Raw genomic sequence first — 27,615 nt, forward strand, 5'->3', positions numbered from 1 at the left:
ATCTCACAGATTCTTTCAACTGCCGTAACAAATTACAACGAGACTCGCATAATTTTTCAACTGCGTAACACAGAATTTTTTTTAACTGCCGTAACAAATACAATTTTAGACTCTTGGAGATTGAATGCAGGCTACCGAAATGTTGCCGTTGTATCTAGGTAATCAGTATAAATAAATCTAACAGAAGTGGTTAATGGAATGTCGGAGCTCGAAGTATAACAGAATTTTCGCTAGGTTAGCAGGTTATTAGTCCAACGTGACATCGCTTCGGTGAATTTGCCGTTCGGTTACTGAAAGACTCGAGTGGTCGGATATTTAATGTACTTTGGATACTCGTCATGTCATCTATGGCAACTAGTGTATGAGCATTGCTAATGTTAGACCACCGTTCATGCTGTTTCGAATAGTTTTTAGCGAAACAGGTGTTGTAGAGAAAGTTTGGATCTACTACTAATAATGCTCAGAAGTTGTTTGCCTAATGCCTAATGATCATTTATTCGGCCGTCAAAAATATAATGGTAACGAGACGCATAATAACCATGCCTGCACTGCTAAATAATTTTTGCTACATCTCCTGATGCAGCAAAAATTTCACTCCTGAATCCAGTTTGAGATATTCACCATGTTAATTTAAATTTGCAATATATGTTGAATATTAATTATTGTCACAATGTTGAATATTAATAATTGTCAGAGTAAGTTTATTAACAGACGCTGCTAACACGCGGTTATTTTACAGTCATGGGACACGTTCTTCCGGTCGACGACAGCGGGCGCTAGTCCCGGATCTGCGTACTCGTCGCCTCCGACGCTGGCGCCGCCACACCCCAACCACGCTCCGCTGTCCGCGCTGGCGCCCGCGCTCGCCTCCCAGGGGCCCGTGTCTGTGTCTGAGAAACTCATAGACGACCATCTCGCTGTCCAGGGCATCATACGCGCTTACCAGGTCTTTTAATACATATGCCTCACCCTATTGTTTGTGATGTTGTCGATAATTCTTAGCAATCCTTCAAAGTTGAGAGAGTAATTTACGTGCCTATGAGGCCTTTTTATAACCATGCTTTACCCTATTCTTTCTGATATCGTCAATAATTTTTCGCAATTTTTCTTTTCTCTCTACCCTATTGTTTATGGTATTATCTATACTTCATTGCATATATTCAAACTTGAGTAAGAGTTATTTACAAATTTTGACACAATTAATTAAAGTTAGTAAAATAACGATTTTTCTTGAATTTTTGAAAAGTTTTCAATTTTAGGATCCTAAAATTTATTTTGGTGCATGTGTGCATTTAGTCTAGCTTATAATTGATGAAAACATTAGCAGATTTTCTGTGTCGACTTTTTCAAGTAAATCTGAGAATCGGTGGATTTCACCTACGCACAAATGGCTTCCTGAAAATAGGTCACAATTTAGATCTCGTTGTGCGTAGCTAGTTTATAAGGTGAACCTTGATATCATGATCATAACTTGCATTTCTTTCATGCAAATTATTTGCTCTAGTTTCTGGAACTTAAAATTTTCTTTATTTGATATTGCATTTGCTTGACAGTTTTTTCATTTTGCGTTACAGTTTTTTCATTTTGCGTTACAGTTTTTTCATTTTGCGTTACAGTTTTTTTAATTACGTGTCAATATTCCTACATACCGTATTCCATGTGTTGGAAGTTCAAATGTTTACCATGACCATTTTTCACTTATATAACATTTGCGATTCTAGTTGTGTCAGAAGTGTTCCCGAAATTTCGGATCTAATTGATGTTGAGCAAATTTCCCAACTTCGATACTTGCCATTTATAGGACTCGTTATTACCTCAGTTTTATATATACCCCATCAGTTCATCCAGGTTTTATCAGTTTATCCAGGTTTTAATAATTGACTGTTAAGTTGGTACGGTATCCGAATTTAAATTGAATTATGTTTTCATTCATCCATAAAAGGACAGTCTATTTTCTTCTTTCTTCTCTTGCCTTCCTTCTCTTCCTCATCTCTTATCATCACGAGTTATCACTAACACATTACATCTCCACGAGTCTGATGTTTTTGGTTGTTGTTCTCTGAAAGAAAGAAGTCGATTTGAAGTTGTTTAAACTGTGCTGGAAACGTTAACATTTTTATTTACAGTCATTAAGTCCGCATCATATCATTAATCAATTGCATGGTTGATAGATCCAGGTCTTAAATTTGACGTTGATACAACCAATGTAACGGAACTTTGTCTTAAAAATCCGATGTTATTTTGTTTTGTTTTTCTGGCTAAGGAGCTATTTGAAAAATTTCAAATATATTTTCTTCAGCAGTGTCGATTTTCCATGGAAGAACCATGGCAAATTATTGTTTTTAATCACATAATTACATCTACGGTATTACATTGTCTACGGTATTAGATTTGTGGGATTTTCTTCAGGATATATAATTTCATTCTCGGGTCGACTATTTATCGGCTCCGCTGGACATGAGTTTGTACGGTCGCAATTTACTTCATTTTGAGGGAGATGATTTAACTGTGTTCAACTCTTAGCTGCAAGATTTTCTGATGAAAACCCTTCAATTATATTCACGTGGTTGAAAAGGACTGCATCGTCATCGTAAGAGAATAACCCCAAATACATTGCAGGGTAGTATGTGTTTACGTCTTCGATGTAGCAACACTGACCGAGTTTTTGCTGGTCTCGCCGATGTCTTTGTGGCTAGTGACCTTAGTCTTTGTGGCTAGTGCCCTTAGTGTTTGTGGCTAGTGACCATAGTGTATTTTATTTCTCTCGAGTTGTTCAAATTTTGTCAATTTTTGGTTTTATGTTTGGAATCTGCATGATTGCTTTCAGTTACGCTATTGCTTCCATTTTGATTCCCACCATACAAAAGTTTTTAATAAGAGATATTGGCTTGGATTAATTTGATTGGATTTAGAGCTTTTTTTAGTTCAATTCATGGGTTATTATTGTTTCTTTTCTGTACGCTACGTCAGTCGTCTGGTCCCTCTTTGTTTTTGGGTATCATGAACCGTGATGAATAAGAACTGTCTTGTCAACTGCTTCATTAAGACCAGAGTTCGCATAGACCTTACTCAGTCAGCTGATATTGAATAGGTACTGATATTAATTAAGCAGTTAGCTTTATTCAAATCAGTAATCAATAAATACCGTCAACTAATTCAATGGGCTCATACCCTGCTTTTTATAAGGCTTTGTTTACGATAAAGGGATTTAACGAACTCCAAGATAACTATTGATGTTGTTCTTGATTTGAACGTATCTTCTATATGCTTGGTTGAGTTATTCCATCCCGTATTTTACTGAGCAAATAATGTTGTAGCTAGTGAGGCCGAAGTAACACGCATGACATTGACTTACAGAATTGGTTAAAAAAATAATAATAATGTCGCATGCTATTTACAATAAATATAGTCTATTCGTCGTACATTTGTAAATAACTTGAAATTTGTAGAACACATTTTTGAACTCTGTGCATTTAAGCATTCATGCGTTCAACTTGAAACTGCTGCGACCTTTTTTTTTTTGTGCTCATCAGTCCATTCAAAAGTAATATCGATGAGGCTCGTACTTCCAAATGTCCAATTTACCTATATACTTCAGAATAGAATTCAACTGCTTTCATGTTAGTCTGAATTCACTCGCCTTTCAAATTTCTTCACCGAAAGTGGAGTCTTCAAAATTTCCGTGCCTGGTCTTTTTAGCGCATTTTCTCATTTATGGAAAAAATGCACTATTGTGCTCGCCATGTCCGTCCGTCCGTCCGTCTGTCTGTCTGTCTGTCCGTCCGTCTTTCCGTCCGTCCGTCCGTGACCTCTAGTTTTCGTCGACGAGAAAATGCGCTCTCTGTCACTCACTGCAGTGAGTACTGAGTTATATTTTTTCAAGCTTATTTTCTTGAACATTCTGTTTCGTTCTTTGCACTTCCTATATCTAATCAAAATTTCGCTCCATGCTTTCCTTTGAAGTTACAAAGATTTTTGTTAACAGTGAGTCCAATTTAATCATGCTTAATCGTAAGGGATAAAACGTCACTGGGCTTTCCCGAATTAATTTTAATTCCTGAGCAATCATTCGTTATACATTTAAATCCCTTGATGTGCTGAATCATTCAATATGAAATGTATCAAGCATCCTTCTGTCACGCAACCTTTGCTTATCAAATAATCGTGGGAATCAATAAAGATTTTAAATGATCATTATCATCTTACATCGTGGCGGAATAGTGTCTGAATGATAAGCTTATCAATCCATTGCTATGAAAATGCATGTCAAAATTTATCCCTATTTTTGTATCGCAATTTAATTTAACGGCATTACTATGCAAATGTTTGTTAGCAAGGTTAGCTTTTGATAAAACATGTATTATATTTATAAATATTTAGTTTCAGTTGGAAAATTGCGCTACTCAGAATTTCATTTGAAATTCGCAGGCTTAAGCTGTTTTGTAACGATTGAATTTTGATTGTTCATCTATAATATCTATTTGAATTCTTATCGTATATAATGTTTTCATAAATAATTCCGAATTCAGTAGATTCTTGTAAAGTCGAAGTAGTAACAAAGTTTTTGCGAATTTCCGTTTTGAATTGCATGATTAAATATGATTATATTAAACTCAAATCAATTTTTAACTGAAGTCATTTTTTATTGTTCGCTTAATGAAATATTTTACGCATACTAGTCACCCTGTATGCAATTTTTGGCGCAGTCGATTAGATAGGCACTCTGTTTAGTATTGTATCGTCCGTGTTGCCTTGCCTCAACCGCCACCCGAAACTACGTCCGGCATATGTTTCTTCATATTAGTACCACCAAGTTATATACTTCACTGGTCTAATAAACCAATCAAATATCGCTAGTACCCCGATGCACCTAGTCTCCGTGTATCGCCATTGGTATGTTGTGGAGTGGACTAACCAGCCGTGTTTTTTGCATGCCGTATTTGTGGTGAGGTAGGCTCGTGGTCATCTTGCAGCATCTCTGGACCCTCTGGGCATCTACAGACCGCATCCTGCTGAAAAAACAGTGGCGTCCCGTGCTGTAGTTAGGGCTCACCTCGATAAAATTGGTATGTTCATATTCGAAACCTTGAACACATACTCCCGTGAGTCTGTTTGATCTAACTTTTCCTGGAGCTTGTACTAACATACCTGTTTTTTTTTGTGTGCTTCACTTGGGAGTATCGTGGTGGACACGCTTGTGTGTAGTTTGTGTAATACGAGCACCTGGCTCGTGCCATCAGGGTTAAACACATGTTTTTCATGTATTTTCCATTTCATTAACCTTCACTGTACATGTTTTTAGTTTGCTACGTATCTTCATTTCGCTACCACTACTAATGGCACATTCTATGTGATGTTATGCTATAAATGTTGGGAACTTGGGTGGTCTGTCGTTCTCTCTCCTGAGCTTCTACTAATGTTGAAAGTTGATGTGCTGCCTCTAGAATACGTGCTCAGACCGATGCAGGAACCCGAGTGCTATTTTTTACAATTCTCATCCTCAAAACTGCTGATTTCTTAGGTTATAAATGTTTCTATTCTTTTTCCTCACTCAATACTTCATATTATCCTGAACTTTGCATCGAGAATCGCTTTCTACGCTTCTTTGTTTACGCTTTTCATGCTAGAGCTTATGTTTAAAAAAATGATTAACAGAACTTAATAAATAGCTACTTTTTGTTCCTTCAAACATTTTATTAATTGCTACTAAAGTTCAGATTTTGCTTTAGTGTTATTTTTTATCGCTTTTGGCGAAAGTTTCTGATCCTGATATTATGTACTCGTTTCGTTGCATATAATGCCACTTGAATAGATAGATAATCATCTATTCCTTAGCTGCGTTTGCAGATAATGAGTAATAAATTCGAGCGATTTTGACCGTAACTATTTACAGAAATTTTATGAATCCCGAAACGGTCCGTAACTATAAGGTATAAAGAAGCTCGCTGTCTCGGTACCGTTTTTAAATCTTGTGATGTTCATGAAGTTCATGATGAGATTTTATTTTCACAATTTAGTATGTAGATATAGCCATTTAAAAGATAAAAGTTTGATTTGTGCACGTTAAACTCCTGTGCATTGAAGATCTCTTTAGAAGTTCCTGATATTGTCCTACTTGAAAATCGATTAATTTATTATCTATTTGATGTACTTAATTTTTTTTCTTGTGTAGTTCTTGCCTTGGAGGTTAAAAGTGAAATTTACATCAGCATTTCACTGTTTTCAAGATAATAATATGCGATAGAATTTGTTGCACTTCTGTAGAATTTTCGGTTGTTCAAACGACCTTAACTTCTTTATTCTATGGCAGAAGCGCTAGTAAACATTTGGCCATTAAACTATTTCCCGAGTCAGGGTAAGAATATAAATTCGTTTTGATCAGTTTAAGAATAAAGGCTAAAACCAAAAAAGTTGCATAAAACATTTTACTGAATAAAAGTCCTAGATAAATAAAACAGAACGTCTCGGGCTATGCCCATCATCAGCTAGTAGAATACATCTGGAAATACATGGAAATCAATTTTAGTACATAAATTTAGAAAATGATAAGGAAAGAAAGGAAAAAAACAACTATTGACCTAGAATCGAAAGAGGAAAAGAGCTGGATTGGTTATTCAATTCAACTTCATTCAATTCAAATTATTCAATTCATTCAACCAATCCAGCTCTTTTCCTCTTTCGATTCTAGGTCAATAGTTGTTTTTTTTCCTTTCTTTCCTTATCATTTTCTAAATTTATTTACTAAAATTGATTTCCATGTATTTCCAGATGTATTCTACTAGCTGATGATGGGCATAGCCCGAAACGTTCTGTTTCATTTATCTAGGACTTTTATTCAGTAAAATGTTTTATGCAACTTTTTTGGTTTTAGCCTTTATTCGTTTTGATCAGCGTCGTGAATCGGCAACTTTCACTTTCCTGATTTTTATCGTGGGCTTCTTTATGGGTTTACACTTCGATAATTCCCTTGATTCTTCATTTCCACCAATCTTTCTTAGAATTATATTGTAACTCTGTATTGACGCATGATTTTTTGTTAAGGTGTCAATGGAAGTGAATTTTATTTCAATTGAGGATCCCTAATTTCGGTGCACTCTTTTCATCGAACCCCTGTCATTGTTGTGCACTTCACAATTTAGAGAAACATTCAGGTGTGTCTTTCCAATGACTTGTATCGGTGTCTGCTGTCTCACTCTACACTCTCATATTCCTCATATTCCTACTTTCTTTCTTTCTCTGTGTATTCTTCTGTCATTAAGAGAAAAAAATTGCTGTTTCTTGTCTGAAACTGTCAAGGAGAATCGCTCTGGTGTTTTCTTCTGTCATTAAGAGAAAAAAATGGCTGTCTCTTGTTTGATACTGTCAAGGAGAATCGCTCTGCGTGCAAACACTTGAAATAACCCATTTTGCATCTTCTCTCTTGAGCGCATTATTTTAACTGACATTGCGTTCTACCTCGCAGGTTTTCGCACAATTTATCTCTTTCATTCTGGGTTTAGTCAGTAATGCTATTTTATTTCGAGGGCAATTTTAGTTTGCAGCTTGCAAACATCGAGTCTAGAAGTGCATCTCTAATACAGGTACTCAATCAAATAATGGATTTTTTTAAATTTTGGTATCGATTGCATGAATATAGTTTAAGTTAATCACGCAGTCTTCATCGGATTATGCAACACCGGCCAATTACTTGGTTTATTCCGTTAAATGGACGATTTTTATCCTATACTGGCCCGATGTTCGTGATTTACACGGGTTGTGATCGTCTTCATTCTCTACGCATTTACTTGGCTTATTGCCTACTACTTCAAATGGCTTATTTCCTACTACTACTATTGCCGCGCTCATTGTTTTCATCGGTCTTAGTAATTACGAGACTGAAGTGGTGTTTTACTGATAATGGGACCACGGCAGATTCGCGGTCACAGCATAGCCACTCTAGATCCTCTGGACATCAGCAACAAGGATAAGAAGGAGCACCAGCACACTGTGGTCAGAGGATACATGAATCAATTCAGTAAGTGCCTGGTCCTATACTTTCAAAAAAAGTTAAGAGATCGTAAGTTCATCAGCCATTCATTGACGGCCTTTCAAGCAAAATCCATCAATCATAGACAAGAAAATAGAGCGTAAGTACTTACGTTCACTTAGCAAGTTTTGAAAGTATGGCCCCTGGTCTAGGGATGCGTTCTCAAAGTTCTTGCGGTTATTGAAAGTTGTGTTATGACTGCAATTTGCAGAATAACGTGTATTGAACTTACGAAGTCGTGATTATTTTTTAGCACCCTTTTCTTTAGCTTGAGAAAAGCGCTCCGCCGTGATCGCTTTGTACAACTGTAGAGAAAGCGTGAGTTAATTTTTGTAGTCCAGGCATTTCTGTTGAGTCTAAATAAAAAAAATTTGAGCTTTATTCTGTCGTTTCTACATTCAGCTTGCGGATTGTATTGATTTCTCTCATACATTCAACCACTATCTGCTTTGATAATCGTTTTTCGTTTGGAATGAATTTGCACGCAATAACCTTAACCGAAAATCATCCATTAATTTTCGTCTCTCTGTTGCTCAACGCTGAGTCTCTTCAGCAGATTAAAATTGTTATGAAGAGCTGATTTTCATCTTTCATTATCGAAGTAGTTGATTTCCAGTGTAATTCCTTGTGGATGTCATGCAGCGGAAACTGCAACGAGAGATATTATCTTCGTATCATCGTCAAATGTTTCGTGTAATCAATTAAGTCGGTACCTTGGCTTGACTTTCCAAAGTTTATTTCATACTAAAAGGTTTCATTTCACCGCCATTCTAAAAAAAAACTTTCGGCAGACTTTCATGCCATGCTGTGCCTCGCTCGTTTTTACTGCTTCTGATGAGCATTTAGTTCTTACGTTTTGCATGATTTTTTTTATTACTAGCGGGCTCTGCATGTTGTATCTTGTATGTATTTTTTCTAAAGTAGTCATCTCTTTATTAGCTGCATGACGAATTTCTTTTTAAAATTGTCCGAAATACATTTTTTTGTTGGGTTTGGAAGCTAGAAAAACTTAGTAGATTTGATTCTAAAAATTGTAGTGGTCAAATATCTTTATTGTAGATTGCTCTTTTTTTAATTAGTGTTAAATCCATTTAATCGATGACTTAATGAGAAAAGGTATAAGATGATGTGTTGATCGTTAGAAGGGTGCTAAGTATTTCAATGTTCTTGAATCCCTTCATTCAGAGATCTATTTTTGAATATTCAATCTTCATCATGAAGAATTTTAACTCAAACATATTGTTCAACTCTAATAATATCCATTGAATGGATCATTTTAATATTGTTCAACTCTAATTATGTCTCTTTAATGGATCATGTTGAAGATAATTGTTCTACTTTGAATGTGTGCTGCAAATTGTTGTTTTATCGCCCAGATGAAGGAGACATGACGCGGTCCTACAAACTGCCCATGTCGACGTACATCGGCGGCAAAGAGAAGTCCTTGCCTCTCAGTGAGATCATCTCCAGACTCGAGAACGCTTACTGCGGATCTATCGGTGAGCTCAAGCGGAACCATTCGGGTGTCGAAGAAAAAGCTCAAATTTTGTTCTTTGTTATGTCTCGTGGTTGTTTATAGTCTATTCAACTTTGTTATGTCTCGTGGCTGTTTATAGTCTATTCAACTTTGTTTTGTCTCGTGGTTGTTTATAGTCTATTCAACTTTGTTATGTCTCGTGGTTGTTTATAGGCTATTCAACTTTGTTATGTCTCGTGGTTGTTTATAGTCTANTGTTTATAGTCTATTTAAATGCGAGTTTCAATTATATTAAGGAAGATAGAAAAGACTCGAGAACGCTTACTGCGGATCTATCGGTGAGCTCAAGCCTAATACTTTGAGTGGCGAAGAAAAAGTTGAATTTTTCCCCTTATAATGTCTCGTGGTTGTTTGAAGTCTATTCAAATTCAAGTTGTATTATGGACGATTGAACTTAAATTATTAAAGTAGTTTTTTTATTCTCCGTGCACTACATCGATTTGACATTTTGGATTGTATTTATTTTGTTTCTTTTGATTTTGAATGGAATTTTTTTTTGTGATTTCCTTTTTTTTATGATCTTGCTATCGCATTGTAACATTTAACATGTTTGGCTTCTGCAATAGAAATCACCGCTCATTTACTATTGTTCCAACTTTTTTTTTACGATTTAGTTACACGCGATTCGAGAGCCCCGGCATCATGCGGATGAGTAAAGACGAGAAGCGTCTACTCCTGGCCCGCCTAACGCGCTCGCACGGCTTTGAGGCTTTCCTGGCTAAGAAATTCAGCTCTGAGAAACGCTTCGGGCTCGAGGGATGCGAAATTCTTATCCCTGCTATGAAGAAGGTATTGTGAAATTCCGATCAAATACATTATGTAGAGAATGAATCTTTCTTAGCTGATGAATTTAGGAGGAAATTTGTATGTCTGAGCTTGTTAGAGATTATCAAAGATTTTAAAAGCATTTTTTGCTCATATTTCTTTAAGATTTCGATCGTGTAACGGTCAACCCCTGAGGCTTTGTGAGACGAGAACCCTACTACGCTTTCGCATTTTTGATTTAAGCGATCACTACTGATCTGAAATCTACATCCTAAACGCTGGCGAAAATGCAAATACTGAGCTAATTCCATGGATAGGTTCAAAAGTTAACAGATTTCTTTGGATACTGAACTAATTTTCACGGATAGGTTCGAAAGTTAACAAGTTTTTGGGTGACAGGTGATCGACCGTAGCACGTCGCTGGGTGTGGAGTCGTTCGTGATGGGCATGCCACACCGCGGTCGTCTCAATGTGCTGGCGAACGTGTGCAGGAAGCCGCTGGAGCACATCTTCACGCAGTTCGCTGGACTTGAGAGCGCTGATGAGGTGCGTAGCAACATACACTGTTAGAAAAAAAGGTAAAAAACTGTCCCACTGGCGTTCTAGTGGCCGGTCGCCCCGTGAAAATAAACTGTTTCGCCGTTTTTATCAAATGTTTAATAATGGTAATAATACAATAATGTACAACAATGTTTAATGCTGAGAAGTACAATATTTTTAACTCATGTGATGACTTTGGCATTTGTGCATATACTCACCTAGCTCAGATGGACTGTGTTTGTGGATATAGTGCGTATTATGTGTTGGACTAATCACTATGCTTTAGGTTTTCCCTTCGCCTTAATCAAAATCATAGGAAACATACGTGATCTTTCAAACAGTGTTCAACTGATACTGCAAACGGCGTTCAACTGATAGTGCACGCATTTATTGTAAAAATACATACGCCGATGATTAATGAGCGATGATCGTCATCCGACCATGCGTTGAGGCTATAAATCGTCAGGATCGCTTCACGTCAGGAAAATTACTGCAATAACACTGACGAACGGCGTGGTTTATGTTTTGTAGTGACAAACGAATTTCATTTCGCAGGAATAATACAAAATTGATGATTTACTGTCTTCTCGTGTGAAAAAATACTGTTGTACACTAATTCATCAGATGTTGGGGCAATCGAGCGAATCATTTGTTCATTAAATATTCTTCGTGTTCAAGTAATATGATGGACCGTATAAGGAAGGTTAGGAGACGTAAATAATGACGTACAATTTATTGCTGTATAGGTTCTTGTGTAGTATTCTCGCGTAATATTTGATATTATACAAATAGCATCTAGAGTCTTTTGTATCGTCCTACTGACAAACGAATTACTTGAAGTGGCCAAAATTCAACCTTCTATAATAACCAAATAATTACTTTAACTGGCGAAAATTCATCATGTAATGACGAAATAATTTCTTGAATAAAGTTCTATAATAACAAATAATGAAGAGTATTCAATGTTGACAGGGTTCTGGGGACGTGAAGTACCACTTAGGCACGTACCAGGAGCGCCTCAACCGCATCACCAACAAGAACATCAGACTTGCCATCGTGGCCAACCCGTCACATCTGGAGGCCTGCGACCCCGTCGTGCAGGGCAAGACGCGCGCCGAGCAGTTCTATCACGGAGACTCCGAGGGCAATCGAGTAAGCCTACAGAACTAGCGAAATTTTCTTCCTAGCAAACTTTGTTGCTAAAGTAAGTTGCACAAACGATGTTGGTTACGAGTTGATTTGACTGCGAAATTTTCTTCTAGGCACGTTTTGTTGCAGAGGTAAGTTTGATGAAATGACGTTGAAGCGACGTTCATTACGAGTTGATTTTGGAAGGCCTCTTCCGAGCAGTTCTATCACGGAGACTCCGAGGGCAATCGAGTAAGCCTACTCATCTCGAGAATTTTTACTTTAAGACTACTTTTTTTGCCGATTTAAGTTTAAAGAAGTAAGCCTACTCCTACATATCTGGAGAATTTTCACCTTGGGGTTAAATTTTTTGCCAAGGTAAGTATGAAGAAATGACGTTGAAATGACGTTCGTTACGAGTTGATTTGTTTGGAAGCCCTCTTCGGAGCAGTTCTATCACGGAGACTCCGAGGGCAATCGAGTAAGCCTACTCCTACATATCTGGAGAATTTTTACCTTGGGGTTAAATTTTGTTGCCAAGGTAAGTATAAAGAAATGACGTTGAAACGACGTTCATTACGAGTTGATTTGTTTGGAAGCCTTCTTCCGAGCAGTTCTATTATGAAAAGTCCGAGAGCAATTGAGACTGCACGGCGACGCTGCGTTCGCCGGGCAAGGTATCGTGTACGAGACCTTCCACTTGTCTGACTTGCCGGACTACACCACCCACGGCACCGTGCACATCGTGTGCAACAACCAGATTGGCTTCACTACTGATCCTCGACACTCACGATCATCTCCATACTGCACTGGTGAGACCCTTGAATATTTGCTTAACTTTACCCTTTTATTTGCAGCGCCTTGGTATTTTCAGCATTGAGATCTTTCTAAAGCAACATTGAGACAGCTGTAACGTATTTGTCTGGTGAACTTTTATTAACTTCACTGGAGGTTTTTATTAAATTGTCATGAATCTTTAGTGCCTAATTTATGAAAGAATACGAAATTTAGTAAAAAAAAATCGTAAAGCTCCTCTATAGCGCTACAAAATATTGTCGATTAAATAGATTAGTTTTTTTACGCAAATTATGAGTTAGAATGAAAAATTCGGTTTGTCTATTGATTAAATACTTTATAATAAGAGACTGCAAAATTTTGTTCCATTGTGTGCAGAAATATGAGAATAATTTCTAAATTATGAAATAAAAAAACGTTAACAAAATTTTTAGGTAGGAGAAAGTCACAAATCATCAAATGGTTTATGAAGACCTCATAAACCGACAAGAATAATCACATCGTGTTATTAAGGGCGCTCAATTGTTGTATGCAATTAACCAATAAATAAAGCAAGAGCACTCGTGTGCAGATGTGGCCCGTGTGGTGAACGCTCCCATCTTCCACGTGAACGCCGACGACCCTGAAGCGGTGATGTATGTCTGCGACGTCGCAGCTGAATGGCGTCACCAGTTCCACAAGGTCCGTGTTTCATCTCACTAAATGCCAGCTATTCCATAAACTAGCTTGCTATCATTACAGAAGACATTGTTGAATGATCAAATTGTTAATCTACTCGATCGCATTATGTTATATTTCTAATAGATCCAATTAGATTCACAAGTATCTTGGAACATAGACATTGCTTGCTATAATGAGCAAATTAAAAGTCTGTTATATGCTACGGCCTTTCTTTATAGTCTTATTCTGATGATTAATGTAGATATTGTCTTTTGCTTATTGACAAAGTAGATTGTACGTTGTTTACATTGCACTCATGAGTGCATTTTTGCCCTACTATATTTTTTATCGTTTTTATTATAATTATCAAGCATCATGCCTAAGTAGCATGAATAACAAATATAAATATCATAAAGATGAGAAACCACACAGGACACATCGTATATGCACGAAAATCCTGCTAAATGCTTAGATAATGTGAAACTCTAAACGAATTTTTCTGTATTCATCGAATACTAGATTATCCTCTTCATTCTTTTAAGATTCAAGAAATAGGCGTTAATGTATCTAAACAATTATTGTTTTGATTTTACAGCTCAAAACATTTTCTACATAACCTTATTTAAATTGAATCACATGAATTTATGAAAGTAATTTTGTCTGAACTTACTGATATTTTATGCATGCTCGGATCCGGATCCACTTCATGTTGAAGCTCATTTTTTTCAGAGCTTGATGTCGTTAATTCTCTGTTCCTCCCTTGTGGTGCTATTTCTACATTTATTTAAAGATCAGTGTATTTCAGTAGAAAAAAAATTTTCTTTTTACCAGAACAGGAACGGATTATTGCTGCGAACTGCAGCTGACATTGGCTTACAGATCCAACAGAATTTATTCAGTAGTCCGTCATTCATAGACTTGGTTGTATAATCCATTTTATTATAAACTCAACAGGACGTGGTCATTGACTTGGTTTGCTATCGTCGCAATGGGCACAACGAGATCGACGAGCCCATGTTTACACAGCCGCTCATGTATTCAAAAATTCGCAACCTCAAGCCAGTGTTGGACAAGTACGCAAAGCAGCTCATCGACGAAGGAGTAGTCACTGATGCTGAAGTCAAGGTATTATAACTGTCCTGCGTTGGTGCAAAATAAAATGACTCGGTTGACGTCAGTAGTTTCTTTTATCATATGACTTTCTTGTATATAATTGATCATTATAATTTTTGATCCATATTTCTTCGCTGCATTGGTTTCTTTTCACAATGGTGCCAATCCATTCGTGATACTTGAAGTTTGCAAGATACTGGCGATGTTAAGCGTGATCCAATTTTTGATATGGCTGCTAAATTTTTTATGTTTTCAATGCAAATGCCGTAGATGGAGTCTCATAAAAGATATTTAGCTTTTTCGTCCAGAACTTGGATCTTCATTGGCATGTACCTCTTTGAAAAGCATGGGGTGCGGTTGAGTCTTGAATTATTTATATATTCAAATAGTTTCTGTAATGGTTTGGGCTCGCTGGAGTCACCTTGCTCATTTTATAATGTACCGAGGAAATTGTCATTTAATTGATGTTAGCAAAAATGTAATATTTTTCTATTAATCAGGACGTGAAAGACAAGTACGATCGTATCCTGGAAGAGGCTATGAACAACGCTAAGCAGGAGACGCAGGTCTACAACAAGCACTGGCTCGACTCCCCCTGGTCCGGCTTCTTCGAGGGCAAGGACCCCCTCAAGCTGCCCCCTACTGGTAATTGAAAACTCTCGCCTTTGAGTTTGCTTTGACCGTCAATTTATTTATGCCTAAGGTTTCTAGAAAATGCGATCTAGATGAATCGCAGTGAAGGTTGTTGTCGAAGAGAACAGATTATATCATATGTGTTAAATGCCTAACGATTTTGATCAATTATTTGGAAGGAGCTTCCATACGATTGTTGCGTATATTAATATCCTTTCCATGAAATCTGTCGACGCAATCAGACAAATGGATGAATATCTAATTTCCCGGTGTAAAGTTGATGTATAACTACTGTATGCAGGTTAATTTGATTATTGAAATTACAAAAAAAATTTCGACATTTAATCATGGTTAGTTTATAACATGAATTAATGCATGGTTGTCTGGAATACAATGGAACTGCTATTAAAAAGTCTACTGCTGAAAAATATCTTGACTATACTAATTTACAACATGAATTCATGCATGGTTTCCTGGAATACAATGGAACTTCTATTAGAAAGTCTGCTGCTGAAAAATATCTTGACTACTAATTTACACTTGAATGCAAATTATACGAGTAGATGTTCACAACTTACACTTCGCAGGAGTTCACGAAGACACACTGAAGCACGTGGGTAAGCGCTTCTCGCAGCCTCCTCCCAACGCCAGCGACTTCCAGATCCACCGCGGCCTGCAGCGTATCCTTAGCAGTGAGTTATCTCAACTGCTACATGCATGCCATTCTAATATGCTTCGCATATTATTTGTTTAGTTCAAAGCATTAGCTACATGCATGCCATTCTAATATGCTTCGCATATTATTTGTTAGTTCAAAGCAGTAAATTTTGCTGTTGGTTGTTGCCTTTTACTTTGAGCCACTTGGAGGGGTTGGACTATGGGAAACACCTGGCATTTTGATATCGTATTTTTGAACATGTTAGAAACTATGAAAACATGACCTATTTCTATGTTTTATTTTTGCTGCTAATTGATATTTTATCCTTGCACAGACATTTTTAGTGAATTTTTGTGTCTATAACCTAACCTATAAATGGTAAACTTCTGTGACTTTCAAAGAGGCCAAATTGTTGGTGCCCGTATGGCAGGTGCTAGTGTGATAGCAACTTTCCGAAAGCTTGATGTTTCTAAAGGTACTGTCTCAAAAGTAACCACTGCTTTTGAAAGAGAAGGAAAAACGTCCTCAGTAAAGCACAGGTCTGGCCAAAAGTCGAAGTTGTCGGAGAGAGACCGTCGGTACCTAAATCTAATTGTGAGGGACAATCGAATGACCACGGCTGTTTAAAATTGGTCTCTCGAGCAGTAGAAAAATGGGATTTTCTCTGACGAATCATCGTTTTCCTTATTTATAACCTCTGGTCAAGTTTACGTTTGGGGACGTCAAAAACGTCATTTAATCCCGATTTCCTCCTCTCAACCGTAAAACATGGCGGGAAAACTGTGATAATCTGGGGTGCTATTTCTTGGAAATCCGGCGGACCAATGATTTCTCTTCATGGAAGAATAAAACAGCCGTGACTATCTAGGAATTTTGGAGGACCTAGATCGTCCTATGGTTCAAGCATTGTTTCCGTAAGGGAACGCCATCTTTTGAGATGATAATTCCCCGATCCATGCAGCTGGAATTGTTAAAAAATGACACAAGGAAAATTTTAATGAAGTTGAGCATCTCATTTGGCCACCACAATCACCGTACCTAAATATTATCGAGCATTTTATCGAGCATTTACGGTCGATTTTAGAGATGCAAGTCAGAAGTCGATTCCCGCCGCCATCGTCTTTAAAAGAGCTGGATGGAGTTTTAACTGAAGAATAGGTTAAAATTCCTTTGCAGTCAATTATCAATTTGTGCAAATCAATATTTAGGAGAATTGAGGCTGTAATTGCCGTAAAAGGTGGACCTACACCATACTATACCGTAATATATTTTGTGGATTTCTCAGGTCAGTTTTCCTTTTATTTTGTCAAACCACTATACAAGGAATCATAGCATAGCATAGTGAAGTCGGCGCTGAAGAATAAGCCTGACGTAGCCTATCGCCGATTCTTGTACTTTTCGTGACTTGTCCATACGAGATCTAAAAACAGGTCCTTCTACCGGATCTTTTCCAAACTGTCGATAACAGATAGTTTTAACAGAAGAATGGGTTAAAATTCTTTTGGAAACTATTCACCATTTGTATGAATCAATATCTCGGAGAAGTGAAGTTGTAATTGCCGCAAAAGGAGGACCTACGCCATCCTAAAATATATTTTGTGGATTTCTCAGTTGTTTCCCTAATTGTTAGACTTAACCCATGTATATGCCTTGTGTTCGAGTTAGTTTGGGCCTTGTGTTATATATAACTGAGTCATCACCTTGTATACGCTGTTATTTCATAGTACCTTGCATGATATCTTTATTGATGCAACTCCGGGCATAACTGAAAATCTTGTGTCTAAGGTCGAATGGAAATGGTTGAAGACCGCACGGCTGACTGGGCTCTGGCGGAGGCTATGGCATTCGGATCTCTTTTGAAGCAAGGAACCCACGTGAGGTTGTCAGGCCAAGACGTAGAGAGAGGCACCTTCTCTCATCGGCATCACATCCTTCATCATCAGAAGGTACGCGATTGCCAGGATGAGAATAACGTCGCTAGCGCTTACGACCACAAATCGCCTCGTTGTTGTGGTAACAGTGCAGCACTGGATTCCGGAGGTCGTTGGAACTCCGTTGATAATCTCAGTGTGCCATTTACCAGCGACATTAATGCGTGTACGTCCAAAGATGCTTTGCATTTCATCGCTCGTTCTGATGCTGAGCACATCTTCCGGGAGGTCGCCTCTCACAAGCTCGTCACCATTGACCCTGCTGAGCCAAGTCTTGGTGGCCTCAGACGAGCGTTGAACGTTAATCACGTTGCAGGGGGTTCAGTGAAGGCCAGAAAAACGGAGGTGAACACGTATTTCACTCTTTTTTCTATTTAACTTTTTACCAAACCTCTCACCAATTGAAAAAGTTTGAGAAAAATCACTCCTATTGACTCACTGTTTTCCGAAAACCAAACACTGTAACAAATGCCTATCGTTTGCTGTTGATCACATAAACTTTTTATGTTTTTTTTTTGTCGGCTGTCATTTAATATTTTGTCGAGTGACGGTTTTCAACTCGAAATTACTACATTTGTTGAAATCGTCATGAATTTAAGCGTGTTTTTATACGCAGTTTTTGTTTAATTTTGTTATCCCACTTCTCGGCTGAGATTTTCATCTTTTTTCACTCGTACGTTTGACTGTACACCTTCACTGAATCAACTGCACTACGTGGAGTGTCTTCCGTCTCCTGATGGTGTATTTAATCTCAAAGTGTTCGTGACCTCCTATAATAAGTTTTGATACATCATTGTCGGATACTTATTTGTTAGATGGTAAACTTTGTAAATGTTTTGAAAGTTTCTCCCTTTTTCAGAAGTTATCTCCTTGTCATAATTTTTTCAAGTAAATCTTTGTTTTCCTTGAAATACTGAACTTTTGGGTTGCATCGTTCAGTATAAATATCCATATTAACGGATTTTAAAAAGGTTGCTTCAATTCTCGTTACGTAGTAGTATCAATGGTATAAATTCTCCTGCCGATAATGTTATTTTCTCCAGCTACTTTCCTTTACTTACATCGTTAAGTAGGAAACTTCTTTTTTATTGTAGTAGAGATTCATAGTGCCAAACTTACGCCATAAAAACATGCTTATATTGGATACAGAGTCATTCTGTAATCAAATGGCTGACAGGTTTACTTTCTTCCATAGGTGGACAAGTCCAAGTATAATGTCCTTGCCAACCTGTACCCCGACCAAGCGCCATACACGGTGTGCAACTCCTCGCTCTCAGAGTACGCGGTGCTCGGGTTTGAGCTCGGCTTCTCTATGACCAATCCTAACGCTTTGGTTTGCTGGGAAGCTCAGTTTGGTGACTTCAACAACACCGCTCAATGTATCATCGATCAGTTCATCTCTTCGGGACAAAGCAAATGGATCCGGCAGAGCGGTCTTGTCATGCTATTGCCTCATGGCATGGAAGGAATGGCGAGTTAATCATAGTTGTAGGCAAAATAAAAGAAAGCCTTGACTTTAAATTAGGAAAATTTATGTAAGGGAAAAATTAATACTTTCAATTTGTGTGTTAGGAAATTAAAAATAATATAATAATCATAAAAATTTGTCATTTGAAATGTTATTCTTTTTACAATGTCAGTTTTGTAATTTTCAGTAATTTTTCATATTTAGTGTCTCACAGCGTCCTGTTTTCATCTTCCTATGATTCTATCTATAAGTCATCTTTCCGCGCTTGGCAATGTCTTCCTACTAATTTTTTATCGTGTCTGAAGGGCCGCGAATACTCGTTGTACCTTATTTAATTCTTATTTGTGTTATGTGAATGAAGGATTCAGAACACCAATAGTGTATTCCTATTTAATTATATTTATTTTGTTCACGAAGGGCCCCGAACACTCGAGCGCTCGCCTTGAACGTTTCCTCCAGATGACTTCTGATGATCCTGATGTGCTGCCGGCCTTCTCGGATCTTAATATCAGACAGCTCACGGATATCAACTGGATCGTGAGTAACATTCCGTTGTGTACTTGAGTTTCCTGACCGTGATATTACGCGATCCTAATCCTAACATATAAACTACCATGAAATGGCAGGGACTCCGGACAGCAGCTTTTGAAATGCAATACACTAACTCTCCACACTTAGGCACAAAGAAGTGCGATTGACGCAATGTTTATTTATTCAATACGTTCGCGCAAATTGATTGCGATAATGCCATATTACTAAACGGAAATTCATTATATTCCTAATGTAATTTTATGTAAGTCTATTAATATTTGTAATTGATATTATCATAAAATGAACACCTTGGAATCGTTCAAAGCATCGAGTTGATGCCCACTACCCTAGTCCGAAATTTTAATTATTATTGTAATTCGTAACATATGGAAACCTTTGATACATCTCTGTATTGCAGGTTGCCAACTGCAGCACTCCTGCCAACTACTTCCACATTCTGCGCCGTCAAATTCTGTTGCCTTTCCGTAAGCAGTTCAAAGCATCGAGTTGATGCCCACTACCCTAGTTCGAAATTTTAATCATTATTGTAATTCGTAACATATGGAAACCATTGATACATCTCTGTATTGCAGGTTGCCAACTGCAGCACTCCTGCCAACTACTTCCACATTCTGCGCCGTCAAATTCTGTTGCCTTTCCGTAAGCCTCTCATCCTGATGACACCCAAGAGCCTCCTGAGGCATCCTGAAGCCAAGAGCAGCTTTGACCTCATGACTGAGGGAACAGAGTTCCTCAGGTAATCTTAACAACATTCAAATTTATTTTCGCAAGGAATATTCCCTTCCTGTTATTCTAATGTGTCTTAGAGTGCGATAACTTAACATCTTTAACCCATGAAATTGTTCATCTGTTATTTGTTTGTTCCACAATATCCAATGGAAAATAGGTCCTGTAAACCAGGTTGATTTTGCTATGTACCGGTATTCAAAAAGCTGCTTGTGAACTCATAAGAATTATTTTAAGTCTTTCTACGTGTTTTCATTTTTCTCACCTAGAAGCAAAGGTGAATTGTTGGTATTTGTGAAGTTCTTGAAATGTCTGAAGACTTAATTGTAATTTTTTTTAAGAATGCTCACGCTGTAACTTGAATTCAGTTAAATTATATGAATTTATGTGTGAGAATACTATTAATTTATATGTAGAACTATTCTGAATCCCAAGCTCGTGTTCTTGCAACTTCGAAGCACATTTTGCATACCATAATACTAATATATGTTTGGCAATGCTGTACTTCTGTAAGCAGTATTGGCATTACCAAGCAGTCGCTGCAAGAAATGATAACGAATTCCATTATATCCTTATCTTCAAGTCACAGAGAATCGGCCAAGCTTAGTATGGACCTTAATAACTTTGATGACCTAAACATAATAATTACGTGTGTATACAGTATCTTGAGCAAAGCTAAACACGAAAAGCTAAGTTCACATCCAGCTTCGTAGTGATAAACTTATGCAAGCTAGACGTATTACCATGTCAACGCTTAATAACTGTTAATATGACCTCCAGATTGATCCCCGATGAAGGCCCTGCAGCTGCAAACGCTTCGAACGTCAAGCGCCTGATTTTCTGCACGGGCAGAGTCTACTATGACCTCACGGCCGCCAGAAAAGAAGCTGGTCTCGAGGACAGCATTGCTATTGTCAGGGTCGAGCAGGTGTGAACTCGGACTAATATAAATGCAGACATCTCAGTTTAAAATCTTGCTTGCTTGTCACTCATAGCAATGTACTTTGAACTCATTCCCTTTGTGGGTGATAAGTGTTTTTTTTTACCAACGAAACCTTCCTTGTTGGTGATTACTTTCATTTAACGTCTGATGGAGTATGATTTCATTGATGCGCTGGAAAACTTGTTCACTACTCTTATGCTATACTGGTAATATCCCTCACACTCGATATTTTCTATTATGTTTTTATGTTAGACAAAAATTTATCTTTTCAATTTTCTTCTCGTATTGCAGTTGCATACACGAAATGGTTCTTCAAACGTTTGCTTCATGCTTATTTTTTTAGCATATTCTATGTTCATATTTCTGTAATCAGATGCAAAACAGTTATATTATCTACATTCACATGCATAATAGAACAACACCATTTTTATAATCAATTCGATTGTTCTCAGATCGCTTCTGAGCATATTCTATGTTCATGTTTCTGTAATCAGATGCAAAACAGTTATATTATCTACATTCACATACATAATAGAACAACACCATTTTATAATCTATTCTATTGTTCTCAGATCGCTCCGTTCCCTTATGACCTCGTGAAGGCTGAGTGCGAGAAGTACGGTGGAGCTGAGCTGCTGTGGGCGCAGGAGGAGCATAAGAACAGCGGCGCCTGGAGTTATGTGCAGCCTCGCTTCAACACGCTTCTCGCTCACTCCAGACCCGTTTCGTGAGTATCACGTCTTCTTGTGATGATGGACATACGTTATGGGATCTGGGGCCATACTTTCAAAACTCGCTAAGTGAACGTAAGTACTTACGCTCTATTTTTTCATCTATGGTTGGTGGATTTTGCTTGAAAGGCCGTCAATGATTGGCTGATGAACTTACGATCTCTTAACTTTTTGAAAGTATAGGCCCAGATGTGTAACTCAGAGGCAACGTTTTGAGAGGAAAACGGATGAGAGCAGTCTAGCCTTGATATCATTTCAGCTCACCTAAAAGTCAATTTATTTGTTCGTCGTACTTACTGGCATTTCGCGTTAGGATTTCGTGGACCTAAACGGTGAAAATATACTACAGGAACGTGTTAACGTCGAGTTCTCTAGGAGAACAATCAGCAAGACAATTATCGAGCACTTCAGTAGTTGGTGAGATGCACATACGGCTTTTTTCAATTGGAGCAATATGGTATCATAGGAAATTTAAGTAAAAAAAACTAAACGCAGTGTTCATATCTTTGGCAAAACCAAGAAATCTCTTCAATTTACCTCATGAAATTATGAGATTACTTTATAGAATGACACAAATCTTCATCCCGGGTACCATAAAATTGGCTCATGAAATCCTGAGATTAAACATAAATCCTTTTTGTAAGAAAAAACACAAATGTCTGATGGTCCTGCAATGTATTTCGATGCAACTTCGCAATTTTATGCAGAGTTCTTGGAATATCCTGAGCAAATTTGCATTACCGATTTAAGCCGTTGCCTCTATGAGTTTTGCAGCGCCGCCTCGTATCATGGAGCTGCTGCTGGGGTTGGGTTTTAGAGGTTACGATTGTAACCTTTCACGGGTCCGGGCTCTGTCTGGATATATTCTCGATATACTACAGTAAAAAATTAGATAAATCATTCACTTCATTTTCATCGTTCAGGAAATGTGTGTGTGCTTTGTTGTAATGAGGATTTATCGAGTTGTTGATGCTGAAAGTTTTGACTACCTTATAAAACTGATTTATTTTTAGACTTGATTAGGTCGTCTTGTGTTTTCCGGCTAATAGTTGCTGTCTTTTCTTTTCATGCACTCATTTGCTGTTGCTGATGGCGTTTACTCAACCTTGACGCTATCAATGAGTGACTCCTCCTTTTGGGGTGCTGACAAAATCTTTCTCTTTTCATTTTTCTTTGACTTGATCATTTGGTTTCAAACTTCCTGCACTCGCTATCTTCCTTATTGACCATCACACGATTTAAAACTTCATTTTAGCACGACATTGAAATCGCGCAAGCAAATCTTAAAACAGTTCCTCTATTTCCACAATTAGCTCGCTTAATTCTCAACCGCGGGCTGACGATAGAAAACCCGCTTCTCTCGACAAGCAGTCGTGGTATGAAACCTGGCTTGCTTACCTCTTCCCAAGTTCGAAATCAGAAACTGAGGAGGCAAACACATCTTCCTCCTTGAAACATGTCGACTTTGATGAAAGCCGTACATTGAGTTCCTCTTTGGCCCCTAATGTTGACGCTGTGGCTAAGAACGCTCAAATATCAGGAGTGATCAGGTTAGGAATGTTGCAGCACTCAAGTTGGTTATTTGTTTGATTTATTACAGTCTGTTGGTTTCTTGGTCTGTTGCCAGAACTGCAATGACGGCATGTGTGGTAGTGGAATCTGAGAAACAATCTTGAAAAATTTAGTTTTAATTTCAAGTTTATGTCCAATTATGGAAGTATTGATTATATTTTTGTTAACCTCTGGTTGTCTCTTTCTTCATAATCAATTTAGAATTTTTGAGCCTGGCATATATATACCTTTTTTTCGGAAGTGTCGAATATTAGTAAGCAAAAATTTTATTCTGTGCTGTAATTCCCTTCAGATTTGCGGAATTTTTAAGAAACTCTTCTAAACATCCTTAAAGTTTTCAAAGTGTATATATTTTGTTAAACTATAAACTTGATGGTTAACGTGAGAGATATATGTGGTATTATATTCACAACTTTTTCAGGTCTCGCTTTAACTTGTTTTTTGTGCATAATATATTCACTTAGCAACGGTGTTCTCGCATTATTATCACAGTGATTATAAAATCTCATATGCTGTATTTCCCTCCTTCAGATACGCTGGACGTCCCGTTTCTCCCTCGACTGCAACGGGCAACAAGAAGACTCATATGAGAGAAGTGAAGAACCTGCTCGCTGATGCCCTTGGTACTCGCTAACTTCTTGAAGCCACCAATGTTTCACATCGATGGTCTGGCTACAGTCATAGGACTTTTCGGTTCATACTTTTTTCCAACTATTGATGGATGTTGATGTTCCCAAATTGAAAATCAAACCGTGATATTACTCAGAACTATATCCACGTAGGATTGATGCATCTGTTCGCACGCCACGACTTCGATATAGATTTGTTTGTTCGAAATCATTTGTGATAGCTTAGGCATTCTACATACATATAGATTATCATAAAACCAACCTAGAACTAGCACGTCTCTGGCTTGCTGGTCATCTTAGTTTAGTGCTTTGGTGCATTTCATTCAGTATTGCGGCGCAAAGTTGGGGATATTATTAGATGCCAAGCATCAAATTACGATAAAAATCTTGCCATCAGACATAATTCAGGTAAGCTCATGAAAAATATGCCTATAATTATTAAGCTTGTTCTCCTTGCCTATGAAATTAGTTTAGATGGGAAGGATAGTTGCTGAAGTTGATTGATTAGAATACATGCTAAACGCGGGTACATTTTTTTTCGCGATGGTTCTTCTATTTTATTTCACCTTAATGTTTTTTAGTGAAAATTAAAGCCAAAGGGTTCTTAATTTCTTAGTAGATTCGCAAGTATTTGGTCATGATAATCATATTAATAAAATTGGAACAGTACCACTGTTATTATCATGCCTGATGAAATATTGACTGAAATATTAATAAAAATGTGTAGGTCATTTAATTTTATCTCACATAATGTGCACAAACTAATTTGCATTATTTGCTTGGGATAATAGGCTCGAACTAATTACCGTCATCGAAGAAGAACCACAGCTAGCAGCATCATAGTAATAAGCAAGATTTTTTCTGGTCGTACAGTTTTCCTGATCTTTGGTTTTAGTTCTATTAATTCGAAGAGGAGAATATTATTTAATACATGAATTGGAGCGACTCGTCGAACTACCTAATACTGTAGAAACTTACAGATGTCGTTGGCGATGATGGATATTTTTGCATCTATGATAACGGTTGTTTCATGAAACTCTGCCTAGTGGAAGATCAGTGGAGATATGACATAATATTTACGGCATTGCTTGTCAAGGATGCCAGTCTTTTCATACGAGATGCTGATGTTGAAATGTACAGTTGTTCGCCTTACCTTTTTCTGTAGATATTTCTGTGTCAAATTATTTATTGTTCCGCGTTCATGATCATTTTCTGTTGTGTTATGAGTATCTGGTACAGAATATTAATTACGAGACAGGGAAAGGTGTAGTCAGTTATTCAATTTTGCTTTGTACATGTAGATAGCTAGAAGTGATAATATTCTTTAAGTTCCTATATGTAACTAGGTATCAGTACTTCGTTCTTTATTGCGATCTGTATCAAGGCTTGCTTGCTATTTACTTCAGCATAAATATTCATAGCAAAACTTGGCATTTCAAGGTAGTACAAAATTATCCTCTTCTCTCTTGCCCGCACTATTTGGTTACGTGACGAGAAAAAATTTCATATAGTTGTCTTGGCTGCAAAAGTTTCTTAATTCGCAATTTCATGATTTAACTTGCTTCTAATCACTATGCTAGGGAAACCTTATATTTATTAGGGCCTTTCATAACCTAGTTACTTATAATTTTGCTATTTGTGGAACCATTTGCCGGATTTTCCACCATTCAATTGGCCGTTTGCTAATGTTGGCAGTGTGCACTCATTATATGAAGTGATCATAGAAATATATTCTGCTGTAAATCGTTCTATTCTCCTTTTTGCACCTGGTTAGATACATGTCCAGCGACTTGCTGCAAGTCAAGTTTCGAAAACTACCTACTGTTTTATCTCCAAGGCTAATTTTAAACAAATAAATGTTAGAATTTGTGTGTTTGAATGAAAATTGTAAATTTTAATTTCAATTTATTTACGCAGCAACTATATGACGACGGATAATTTCTGAAATGGTAACTTCTTATGCATAATAATGACGGTGGGACTCAAGCTTGTGCAGCGGGGCCGAAGCGTATAAATTGACCTATAATTGCAGAACTTTCTTCATTCGCAATTTCATGATTTAACTTGCTTCTAATCACTATGCTAGGGAAACCTTCAAAATGCTTCAAAATGAAATTCAATGCAATTTTTATGATTTCTACTTGAATTATTAACTAATTACATTGATAAGGGAAGAACATGAGAGAAAGCTATATACACACTACAATCGATAGAGGGATTGGGGTAACTGCAGCGTTGGGGACTAACAGAATTTTTATTTTATTGTCGAAGAATAAAAAAAGTCAACTGATACTGCGAGTACTACGTATATACTCAAACAACTGAAGGGCCGAAGTAAATTTGGCGCCGTAAAACGTAAAAGGTTCTACTACGCTAAAACAGACGAAAAAAAAATTTATAATTAGAAGCCTAAAACCAAAATTCAAATAGAGCAGCTAGTTGAGAGATGAAAGTAAGTACGAAAACTTCGGTCGAAATCGGCAATGCGGCCAAATCGGTAACAGACCAACATGGTCTAATAAAATCTAAAATGATTATGTTATATAATACCATGAATAAAACTCATTGTGCATGGGGAGTGAACTGCAAGAGCATAGCTGTGGCGACCGTTGCATAAACGCTGGTTTTGCATAATAAGGCGCCACATTCGATTCCAAGGTTCCTAACTTTGAGATAGTGAATATCAAATGAAAGAAAACTAAATTGTTCTGAAAAGTCTTGAATAGATGAACGTAACATATGCTCTGCTCACTAACTTTCAAAACCTATGACTTAGTTTTCGAAATCGAAACGCAACTAGCTTCCATCAGTATTCAAGATAACGCAGGATTGAATCATGCGCATGATTCTATGTACCTGCAAATTTGATGGAATTAGCAACCGATATCTGAAGTGTGGTATACGAAAAAGATATCAAGACCCTCGATATATATCATATTTATACTCTCAATATTCAAAGATACTTCCAAATTACGAGAAATATTTCTTTGTAACGCATGGGTTACAGTTTTATAGAATAGAAGCGTGACTCAAGTGTCGCCACTGAAGAAATAGGCCCATGGCCTGTTGCCGGTTCTTGTACTTTTCGTGACTTGATTCACAAGGGATGGCCTTTGGAACCCGATCTTTCCATAACTGACGATTGATTGAGATAGCTGCTGGACTTATTGCCTGGTCCGTAAATTGCTAGGCATTTTAAGACTATAGC

General features: G+C 37.4%; 1 protein-coding gene across 1 annotated transcript; it reads left to right on the forward strand.

The window, feature by feature from the left end:
- Positions 1–739: 739 nt before the first annotated feature.
- LOC108680390 (2-oxoglutarate dehydrogenase-like, mitochondrial) lies at positions 740–26,154 on the forward strand (the record flags this gene model as incomplete). The annotated part of the gene is given in 19 exon segments (XM_047885600.1): positions 740–946; positions 4,955–5,066; positions 9,403–9,634; positions 10,178–10,352; positions 10,728–10,874; positions 11,841–12,024; positions 12,632–12,808; positions 13,363–13,472; positions 14,406–14,576; positions 15,065–15,209; positions 15,785–15,889; positions 17,641–17,801; positions 18,982–19,257; positions 19,672–19,791; positions 20,379–20,542; positions 21,313–21,460; positions 22,048–22,202; positions 23,520–23,756; positions 24,310–26,154. Coding segments are annotated over 19 exon segments (3,129 nt in total), but the record flags the coding sequence as incomplete, so codon positions are not given.
- Between the last annotated feature and the right edge of the window lie 1,461 nt (positions 26,155–27,615).

Source organism: Hyalella azteca, unplaced genomic scaffold (assembly GCF_000764305.2).
Source record: "Hyalella azteca isolate HAZT.00-mixed unplaced genomic scaffold, Hazt_2.0.2 contig2499, whole genome shotgun sequence".
Taxonomy (NCBI): Eukaryota; Metazoa; Arthropoda; class Malacostraca; order Amphipoda; family Hyalellidae; genus Hyalella; species Hyalella azteca.